This window comes from Olea europaea, chromosome 2, assembly GCF_002742605.1.
Source record: "Olea europaea var. sylvestris chromosome 2, O_europaea_v1, whole genome shotgun sequence".
NCBI classification, from domain to species: domain Eukaryota; kingdom Viridiplantae; phylum Streptophyta; class Magnoliopsida; order Lamiales; family Oleaceae; genus Olea; species Olea europaea.
In genome coordinates this window covers 504,921-516,013 of record NC_036238.1, presented here as the reverse complement: position 1 = coordinate 516,013, position 11,093 = coordinate 504,921, and the positions used below count along the sequence as shown (strand labels likewise).

General features: G+C 36.5%; 2 protein-coding genes across 3 annotated transcripts in view; one reads left to right on the top strand and one right to left on the bottom strand.

Moving 5' to 3' along the window:
• Positions 1 to 5,000, top strand: part of LOC111408166 (THO complex subunit 4D-like) — a 5,531-nt gene extending 531 nt beyond the window's left edge. The window contains exons 2-7 of the mRNA XM_023037970.1: positions 573 to 804; positions 1,633 to 1,776; positions 1,874 to 1,942; positions 2,614 to 2,801; positions 3,802 to 3,855; positions 4,503 to 5,000. Coding sequence (XP_022893738.1) covers positions 613 to 804; positions 1,633 to 1,776; positions 1,874 to 1,942; positions 2,614 to 2,801; positions 3,802 to 3,855; positions 4,503 to 4,692 — 837 coding nt within the window. The 5' untranslated portion in view covers positions 573 to 612 and the 3' untranslated portion in view covers positions 4,693 to 5,000. The remainder of the gene's footprint in view (positions 1 to 572; positions 805 to 1,632; positions 1,777 to 1,873; positions 1,943 to 2,613; positions 2,802 to 3,801; positions 3,856 to 4,502) is intronic.
• Positions 5,001 to 6,441: 1,441 nt separating this feature from the next.
• On the bottom strand, positions 6,442 to 9,133 carry LOC111408154. Of its 2 annotated transcripts, XM_023037961.1 has the most exons (3): positions 8,427 to 9,131; positions 8,196 to 8,331; positions 6,442 to 7,058 (listed from the first exon to the last, which is right to left on the bottom strand). In XM_023037961.1, exons 2-3 carry the CDS (start codon positions 8,268 to 8,270, stop codon positions 6,705 to 6,707), a joined length of 429 nt encoding a protein of 142 aa, XP_022893729.1. In that variant the 5' UTR covers positions 8,271 to 8,331; positions 8,427 to 9,131; the 3' UTR covers positions 6,442 to 6,704. The 2 variants fall into 2 exon arrangements, with proteins under 2 accessions (XP_022893729.1, XP_022893725.1); XM_023037957.1 differs by having other exon boundaries at positions 8,196 to 9,133.
• Positions 9,134 to 11,093: the final 1,960 nt, after the last annotated feature.

Sequence of the window (11,093 nt, the reverse complement as noted above, 5' to 3'; positions counted from 1 at the left end):
CGCAAACAATTTTGTTTATCTACATGTTTGGTAGCATGGTGTATTTGATTGTTGGGTGATTTATGTTGTTTGCTGATTAATAGTCCTATAATTGGGAACTCACTTGTGTGATTCTTCATGAAATAAATGTTCTCTTTCTCTGGATGAAAACCCACTGTTTTGAGTTCTCAAATCTTGGAGTCACGTTATGATATTATATATTTCGTTTCAAACATTCACAATCTAAGTTTGGCTTCATAATTTCATATAAGAATTATTTATTACGTTCATCTAGCATTACTTCTGGTACCCGATGTGTTTGGATTACCTGTGACACTGTTGAGTTTAATGTTTCTATCAGCATCTTCGTTTTATCATTATGTTTATACCTGCCTGTTTCAGATATTTTTTCCTGAATTAGTTGAGATTTTGAGCTTCTGTCTGACCCAATAATATTAATCAGCCATTTCTCAGATGAGATGATGAATGTTTGATCATTCTTCATGCACTAATCTGTTAGCTAGTAAATATATTATCTTTCTTTTGTGAAGAAAATTTGCATTCAGTACCCTGATAATTGTTTTTTCTTTCAGATTTACTTTGATCAGCTCGAGTTCTGTGTTTTCATAATCAATGGCCTCTTGGGATAGGTCTCTTGATAATATGATAAATAACAGGCGTAATAGTGACAGAGGCAGAGGACTAGGCAGGCCTCGACGTGGTAGATGGCCAGGACGATTATTTAGTGGTGGAAGAACAACTGGGACTCAACCTAGAGGCCCACTCAGCTTAAATGCTCGATCGTCAGCATACACCATTGCAAAGGCAAGCTTGAAACTATGCATTTTGTAGACAATCTGCTATGCTCTAGTGTCTCATACAAAAGGTTCTCTACTTTTGCTTTAGAAAATCAAGTGCCAGAGATATTGTGACACTACTTGGTTCAGGGAGAAGACCAAAGTACCTCAGCAGAAACAAAGCCGCTAGATTCTAGTGAATTTGTTTTAAGATCCTGATGGTTCTTCTGTTCTTGCGGGTTTTTGCATAAGAACTTTGCAATGGATCTATTTGTTAAAAGATCTTCAGTGACCCGTTAAGGGATTATGCTACTTAGCATCGTATATAATTGACAGTTTAAGAGCTCTCACCACTTTAACGTCTGCTAATAACTAGAGGCTTGGATTTTCTTAGCCATCTTAAGTCATTATATATAAAAAGGGCCAATCCAGTTTTGTTTCGTGATTGTTTCGAGGGGAGTTTTGGTGAGACGTTGCAATAAATTGATCATTTTATGATGGATTCTGTTGCTACACGCTAGATTACACTGGTGGCAAGGTTTCACTCACTATTTGAGTGCATGGCCATTCTCGAAGGTGGTTTACTTCGCTGTATATGTAAACTGGAGCTCTCACCTTTTTGCATAGAACCTGTTGACATGCTGTGGATCAAATATCAAACTCCAATGTGCACTAAATTTTGTAGCTCTATTTTCCATGGAATTGGATTATCTTGCACAAGCATTTCGGTGTAACTACTTCATGGAAGTTTGCTGATATCTGCTTTATCTTGAAGAATGATAAAATATAATATTTGTGGTTCTATGCTGACATTTCCTTTTCCAATCTCGGTATATTTTTGGTTTGCTTGCATCAGTCTGTCCGCAGAACCAAGAATTTGCCATGGCAGAATGGTCTGTTTGAAGATGGTCTTAAAGCAGCTGGATTATCGGGATTAGAAAATGGTACAAAGTTATTCATTTCCCACTTGGACATTGGGGTGACGAATCAGGATATAAGGGTATCAATATTGTGCTGAGCCTTCTCATCTTTTTGTGGATTTTCATTTGAAGGTTTTATTTTTTTATTTTTATTTTTGAAAACGGACTTAAATGCAGGAACTCTTTTCTGAGATTGGGGAGCTGATACGATATGCAATTCACTATGACAAAAATGGGCAACCTAGTGTGAGTACAAGGCTTTGTGCATTAAGTTCATTATGCTTGAGTCATTTTAGACTTCTTTAAATTGAGATCCTTCTTGACAGAGAACATGTATCCTGTTTTGGAGTATCTCTAATTTATTGAGCTTCATCCCTCTTGTAAGCTGTTGTTGACACAAAAAATGACCTGTAGGTTGCTCAATAATGATTATGCATGTGGACTATAAAGCCATAAGCAGCTATTATTGAACCCAGTTGCTGAACTCATGTTCATTTTTTGTTTTTGTATCTAGTGTTGCACTGGATGTTTATTTCTTAACGTAATGGTTCGGATATTTGTTCCTTTTTAGTTCCTCTTGTCTATTGTTTGACATGCACATTTCCTTGAACTATGAAAAACATCGTCTCCAAACAGTGGAAACCTGCTACCTTTGATACAAATGCTCTATTTGTCTTCTCCATTGCCCGTACTCAGTTAATCGTCCTTTTTCATAATATTTTGGACAATTTTTGAAACTTTATTACTTTCCTTGTTCTTTTCCTGGATATATGTGCTTCCATTTCGATTCTGATTTCCTAAAGGTTTACAACATTTTTTTTTCCCAAAAGATTCAGACCACTTTAATATTTACTCGTACTAGTTTGTTTCTGCACTTCATGCTTTACACAAGTTTAAAATTATATGTTGTGACACAGGGTTCGGCTGAAGTGGTTTTTGCTAGAAGAAGTGATGCGTTTCAAGCACTTAAGCGATATAACAATGTCCAATTGGATGGGAAGCCTATGAAGATTGAGATAATTGGCGTCAATGCAGAGATCCCTATTTCAGCTCGTGTGAATGTGGTTGGAAAAGCAAATGGAAAAAGGAGGACAGTTGTCATGGCGTGGGTGACTATGTTTCCTTCTAATTTTTTGTCTGCTGGTTTTATTTGTGTTCCCCTTTTCTTTTTGGTGGAATGTGCCTTGAATGGTAGTATATTGAGCATTGAAAGGAAGATAGAATTTGTTTCTTACCATTTCAATAGCTTGATTTCGTATATTAAGCCCCTATTTGGACTCCATTAGTTCTAAAATATATTTTTCTCTCATCTTTTTAAACACATATTCTCTAATAAAATAATATTACGCGTAAATCCAAAACTTTTCCTTCATTTCTAATTACACATTCTCCAACAAAACACTATTCCAAAATGCATTTTGGCCCAAAAATGGGGCTCAATGAGGGGCCAAGTTTACATTTTTTTTAGTATGAAAAATTGTATTAAAGCCTTGTAACACAATTTTGTCCAAATTTTAGTGAAAGTATGTTTTGTAAATTAAATTATTAACAAAATTTGAGTGTTTGTATATTTATTTAGTTTGCCAATCTATTTTAGAAAAGATTTATCATTTTTAGTGACAAATATTGAACATACATGATATTTGAAATTATTTGACAAAAATTGAATACTATTTTAAATTAAATTCTGCTACTTCATTTTCATTTTATATTACTAAATTACAATAATAATTATATTTAATTGTTACATTTTTTTTGTCTGATTTGTTAGTAAAATCAAATAATCTATTTTTGATAGTTTTGATAGCGACTTCGCCCATGTCCAAGTAAGTAATTTTGTTTATGGAAGAGAGAAGAAATCTATAAGCCCCCATCTGAACATGTTTGGATTGAGGTACTTTTAAATATATTTTAATTGGTTACCTTGAGCCGAACATGCTCAAAGAGAGCTATACTTCCTCCTGATTGATATTCCATTCCTTTGAAGACAATACTTCTGTTCAGATCACTCCAAGCATTAGATTTTGTTTCTATATTGTACTTGATATTCTTATCATTGTAATGTTGCAGCAAGGTTTTTAAACTGGTTGCTGTCTTTTGTGCAGGCCTCGACCAGCTCGTCCCACAGGCAGAGCTATTGCTTTCAATGGTAATTATGTGTAAGTTACCTATGACCATTTCCTTGTGCATGTTGCATTATTGAAATTGATATCTAATCTTCTGAACCTCAATTGGGTTGGTTCATGATCTTATGATGTGAGTATTGGTTCTTGAATCAAATATTGGTTGCTTTTTGAAACTGATTTATGGTATTCCATTCTTAGTTCTCACTTTATCACCGTAATTTGTAATCATGGTGCTTTGATTGGAATGGGCCTTTTTTCCTAAATGACAGTCATCCATGATACGTGGACATGAATTTTGCCTTGTTACTTGAGATTCTGATGCCTGAGTTTACTTCAAAAGGAAGCTAATGGACAGATAGTGAGCATGTCTAATATTAAATTGATGTCAGGAATTTAAGAATTTTGGATCTTTGAGCAGGCAAAATAGCATTAAACCTGGCATGAAACTCCCTTTCAGAATTGGGGCCTTGTGCAGTTCTTTCAAATGTAATATTGGTTGGTTGACAATTTGCACTGCACCTTGTGCTCATTCTCATTCTTTAATAAGCTTAATAATTGTGTTAAAAAAGGTATAGGGGGGCCAGCGCGGGCATATAGTCAACCTGTTGCAGTTCTTTATTTATAGTACTATGCTACCGAACAATTTGAGGCTAATTTGTGATTGTTTATATTTTGATCAGTCAGAGGGGTCGTAGTGGTTCATATGGTGGTCGTGGTGGAGGACGTGGACGTGGGCGTGGGCGTGGGCGTGGGCGTGGACGTGGACGTGGCCATGATGGGACTCGTTGGGTAAAGAAAACGGTGGATAAATCAGCCCAGGATCTTGACAAGGAGCTGGAGAAGTATCATGCAGAAGCCATGCTAGTTTAGACACTTCTTTAAGCTCTTTTTGGAAAATTCTAGCCATAAAATGGTAACCGTTGCAGTGGTTTTTTTTTTGTGTTTCAGACCTCTTTGGACTGATGAATGCTATTTCGGGCTACAAATGTTTTACTCCCATTGTTTTAAATAGATTGATGGGTTTGCATTTCTCATGGGAAAATATTTTTTTTGATTTGGGAGAGTAGTAAACACATGATGGTGGTGGTGTAATTTGCTTGGTCATATCTTTTTCATAATGTATATGTACAAGTTGCTAATTCTAGAGCATGAAAAATAACATTTTGGTTGTGTTACTAGGGCTATTTTCCTACCTTCTTGGGATGGTTATCTACTTGTTCCATAGTCCAATTTTTCCGATTTGGCAGATTAATCAATGACTAGCCGAATTGAAAATTTCTGAGAATCATGAAAAAAATGGTGGAAGCATGGGATGAAGGCAAATTTTGAAGCTTTTTCTTCATGTATCTCGCTTGGCCCTATCAAAGCACAACACAGAAGGTGCTCGCATTAACAGGGGCTTCCTCATGCGACCTTTGAGTATTAGAGCCTGTTTTGAGATAGTTGAGTTTCTTGAAAAAGTCGTCCTCTATAAGTTTATTTTTTCTTTTTATTTTTCTTTTTTAATCCGACAAAGCACTTCTATTCGAACAAGTAGGGGTGGGCACGATAACAGAATTGATCTCAGTACCAATTGAGTATTTTGAAAAAGTAATGATTCCCTTCTAACCATGGTCAGTTCTGGTTTGAATTTAGTTCACGTTATTTGTTGCAAATGAAGTGCCTTGAGTGTACAAGTTTCTAAGCTATAATTTTTTAAAAATATCTAACTTCTTATAGTTTAATCATTAAAATGATTATATTGATGTTATGAATTGCATTTTTTCAGTTTTAACAAAATGTGACGGTTTATCAACTGGTTAACTATTAGCTTGTACGAGTTCTTGGTCAATTTCAATTTAATTTTCTTTAAACTTTTGAGGGGTTAAAAATGTTAGCTTGAAAAGTATGAAATGAACTTAGACCTCTTAATCCAAAAGTACATTTATGGAATGCATTTGTCTTGGGAGTGAGCGCTATTTGGTTCAATCTGATTCTAAAGGGAATCAAATCTAACCAAGTACCAATTGCTATCTTGAAAAATGTAATCATTGGTTTCATTTATAAGTATAGAACCAAACTAGAATCAAACATAATTGAATTGAACCATTCGATTTGGTCCAATTTGACTTCTTGTTTTAAGTTTTCAAATTCATTAACCCATGCAAAGTGCCCATTTGTAACTGCTTTATTCATTACGCCCATCAATAGATATGATCATTAATCTTAACTGTACACGTTTTTAAACTATAATTATTTAATAATTGTATTATACATATCTTTTTATTAAAATGATATACATTGATCCTAATGATGCATTTTTCAAGTTTAACTAAACACAACAATTTACATCAAATGCTTAACTATTGGCTTTTAATGAGTTCTTTAAAAGTGTTACAATATCACTTCTATTTTCTTTATACATTGAGAAGTCGAAAATATTAAGATCACATCGGAAGAGACCAGTTCCTGATTTTAATAACCAAAACCAATTAGAACTTGAGTATTTTAGTTCGATTTCAGCTGATTTTGATTTGGTCTAATAGTTTTGCTCCCCAATGAACAGGTCCAATAATAACTTCTTAATCTTAGAAGTAGTTTTTGGCTTTTTAAAAGCTCTACCAAAACATACTCTTAACGTATTCCAAGAATAAATCTTGACAATTCACGTAGCGCCATTCAAAGGATGGTCTGTTCCGTTTAAATTACTACACTGAAAATGTACATTAGCCTACACAAGCCAGGGATTATACATCAATAGTTGTACAGAAGGCACATAGAACTTGTGAACAGGAAATAATGGCAAGAAAAACAACCGAAAGAAGATACGTCTCTTGAACCGAAACTTACCTAAATGGCCATATCCTATCTATGAGGTAAAAAAATAAAAATCAAAATGTGCATTATTCAGTAACAGAGGTCTCTCCTACCAATAGCTGTTTCCCCGATTCATTCCTCTTGAAAAGCTTCTCAACTACTTCGTTCCAATTAGTTCTAGCATTTTTACTTGATGGCGTTTTAGTTTCCTTGGAATTCTCTGTTTCATCCTCACAAGGTTCGATATGCATGTCCCCTGAAGATGACCCTTCAATGCTGCCTGAGGATTCTTCTCCAGTAGTTGTAGCAGCATTGGGTATATTCAGACTCACAGCCCTCTCTAAAGCATCCTCGTGTTCTTTCTCAATTGTCTGCTTCCTGTCAAATTTTTGGACTTTAGGCGGTGCCATGGTGGTTTCTGTACTATGGTCCTTCAGTTTCTGCATCACAATATATATTCGTAAACATTTTATAACCATTTAAGAACTGTTCAAACAGTCTAAAATCCAGATCAGATATATCACGGGAGTCAGGATTAGTACATGGGTCATGTAATCCCAATGTTGGTATGTCGACCAGTTTCCAGAGAACCTCAGATAGTGAATTTCTATGCATTCTCTGGAAAGCCAGTTATGTAGACCGAAAGTGAGCAGACACCACAGACTTCATGATTGGAGGACATGCATATTACACCACTACTTAAATCTGAAGGATAATTATATAGCATCTGACGTAAAATTAAAAAATATTGCATGAAGTGCTCCAATTTTTAACCTTATTCACACGACAAGTTTCATCAAATTGAAGTTATTTAAGTACAGTTTCAAACTCATTTCATGCAGCATCAGTTCGACATAGGCTGCCATATATACAACTAAAGTTATTGAAATACTTTTCTTCGTGATTTTATTAAAAACCAAAAATGAAAAGTCATCAGTGTACTCCTTTTCGGAAAGCAACATTAATTGAAAGATCTTAGTTGTCATTTTCTCTAAAATAATGAAGAACCAAGAAAAATTAATGATAGAAATCCCATTATATTATTATATGATTATTTTCCATGTTTAGATTCTTATTTTGGGGAAGTTATTATGATTTATTTACTAGTTCTCATAGGGTGATTTTATTATGTTACTAGATTATCTAGGATTTGATTAGATGTTTCCTATTTAGAATAGATTTTTGAAACCCCACATAAAAGGGACTCATGTACTGTAATGGATACAACTTTGATAATGAAATAAATTGATAATCTCTTCCTCAATATCTTCTTGTTTCCCTCTTCTTCCTCTCTCCTAAATTCTGCTTCCGTCTATCTAATTCTTCTTCCCTTTCTATCTCCCCCTCTTTTTCTATTTTCCCCCTCCTCTCTTCTCTTCTTCTCTTTCCTTCCCCTTTTCCTATAATTCTACTATTTGATTATATTTCATTCTACGTCAAGTACTGCTGTAAACTAGATGGTACTTGATTATAAAAGTAATATCATGTCTGTGCTGGTTAGTGGCTGAAAAAAGAGAGAAGAATGTCAAAGAATTAGGAGGAAAAACAAGAGCAGAATGAAGCTGATTTTTACTTACTTCTAGGGCATGTTCTGCCTCTCGTTCTATCCAAATAATAGCATGATCAGACGTAGCGTTGCAAGACAAGACCATATGTTCAAATCTTCCATCCACGGGGATGGCTGTTCTGACCTCTGGAGGATACCTTCCCCATCTGTCAGTTTCAAACAGTGAATACAAGTTCAGAGAAATGACCAATATGTTTTTCATTTGTTGGTGCAAGTATAAAAAATGATTTAAGCATCACACCGTCATTCCTCTTTCAAAATAGATGAACATAAATCAAAATGAAAATAATTGCTGGATATGACAGATGTTGGAAATGGTTGGTTACTGAGTTTTTTTTCTCAATTATTAGGGGCAATAAGTGATGTAGAATCAAGCAGGAAGAAGAAGAAGAGGAAGAAGAGGAGGAGAAGAGAGGGGAAACTGGAGAGAAGAGGAGAGAGACGATCACAAAATATCCTTCATTTCATCCAAAGTGACTTTCAATCCAAATTACAATAATATAAATACCAAAATAATAAACTTGGGCTTGGGCCAAACCCATATACAAGCCCAATAAGACATAAAGCTTAAAATAAATAAAAGATAAAATGTTCCAACAAAAGGCCCGATAAGGATGTTGTCCGCATCAACTCTCCCAGGGTGGGAGAAAAACTCGACCCCGTCGAGGAGGTAGATCACAAAAGGCTGCTATCAATCTCCTAGCCACAAACTGAGCGGTTGAACAAACTTCTTTCGATGTCGATATACACGCAAGGGTGGTGGTCCGAGTAAAGGAAGATCGTATTGACTCCTATAATGCTCCAACAAATCAGGATCAAGCTGTTGAAGTGTCTCTTTGGAGAGCCAAGTACAATCAGAATCAGGACGGCCTTCCCAACGAACAAGGAAGCGCTGAATGTCTCCATCCTTAGTTAATATGGTCTGTGCATTTAGAATAGCATCAATTTTATCTTTTCCGAGACAATGGTCTTAAGGAGGCCATACAGCTTGACGATCTCATGGAAGTATAACTTAACAACCTTGGATGCATCGGAAGTCTTATTACAGGGAATAAAGTGTGCCATTTTCGAGAAGCGATCTACGACAACGAAAATGGAGTCGTGTTTCTTTGGAGTACGTGGCAACCCTAGCACGAAATCCATACTAACGTCTTGCCAAGGAAAACTAGGGACGAGGAGAGGAGTGTAGAGGCCTGTGTTCTGCTTTTTTTGCTTAGATCGTTGACAATTGTTACATGTGCCGACAATCTTGGTCACATCTGTCTTTAAACTGGGCCAATAGAATTGACGTTCAATCTCCTCTATGGTCTTATCACGCCCAAAATGTCGAGCCAACCTACCAGCATGACTTTCGCACACGTGGCAACCCTAGCACGAAATCCATACTAACGTCTTGCCAAGGAAAACTAGGGACGAGGAGAGGAGTGTAGAGGCCTGTGTTCTGCTTTTTTTGCTTAGATCGTTGACAATTGTTACATGTGCCGACAATCTTGGTCACATCTGTCTTTAAACTGGGCCAATAGAATTGACGTTCAATCTCCTCTATGGTCTTATCACGCCCAAAATGTCGAGCCAACCTACCAGCATGACTTTCGCACACTATAAAGTCTCGCACTGAAGTCCTTGGGATGCACAATTTATTAGATCTAAAAAGATAGCCCTCCTCCAAACGGAAACCATCAGTAGTGTCCAACTCCCCATTTTGCAAAGCAAGAAAAATGTCTCTGAAATCGGGACATGACTCGTACTCTTTCTTAAATCTTTCAAACCCTAGAACCTTAACACTCATGACGGACAACAACGAGATGCGATGGCTTAAAGCATCAGCAACTCGATTTTCAACACCCTTTTTATGCTTTAAGACAAAAGAATAGGCCTGTAAATATTCGATCCAGCGGCCATGCCTAGAATTCAATCGTCTCTGGGAATTAAGGAAGCGAAGGGCCTCATAGTCAGAAAAGAGGACAAATTCGTGGGGTAATAAGTAATGACGCCAATAGCGCAAGGCTTGTACAACTGCACACAACTCCTTATCATAAGTCGAGTACCGTTGTTGGCATCATTTAATTTCTCGCTAAAATAAGCAATAGGATGGCCTTTTTTACTCAAGACTCCACCTATTCCTACCCCTGACGAATCACATTCGACATCAAAAACTTTGAAAAAATCTGGGAGTTACATGACAGGAGCCTCTGTCATTCGCCTTTTGATTGATTGAAAGGCCTTAGCCGCTTCCTACGTCCAATGAAATTCTCCTCTCTTCATACACTTTGTGATAGGGGCCATGATCGTACTAAATCCCTTGATGAAACCATGAAAACTCCTAACATCATGTATATTCTTGGGATCGGGCCACTCAACAATTGCCCGAATCTTTGCAGGATCAGCAGATACTCCCGTAGCGGAAACAACAAATCCAAGAAACACAATTGTATCCGTGAAGAAAGAACATTTCTTCATATTGGCATACAAGCTTATTGCACGCAGTGTAGAGCAAACTTGAGTGAGATGATCTCGATATTGTTCCCTTGTTTTGCTGTACACGAGGATGTCATCAAAGTATACGACAATGAATTTGCCTATGAAAGGCCGAAAGGCCTGTGTCATCACTCTCATAAAAGTACTTGGAGCATTGGTTAGTCCAAAAGGCATTACCAACCACTCGTATAGGCCATCTTTCGTTTTAAATGCAGCTTTCCACTTGTCTCCTGGGCGGATCAAAATATGATGATACCCACTCTTCAAATCAATTTTGGAAAAGATTGTGGCACCGACCATCATATCTAGCATATCATCAAGTCAGAGATGGCAAAACGATACTTGACAGTGATTTTATTGATAGCGCGCCTATCAACGCACATCCTCTAAGAACCATCCTTCTTAGGTGTTAGAAGGGTGGGAACTGCAC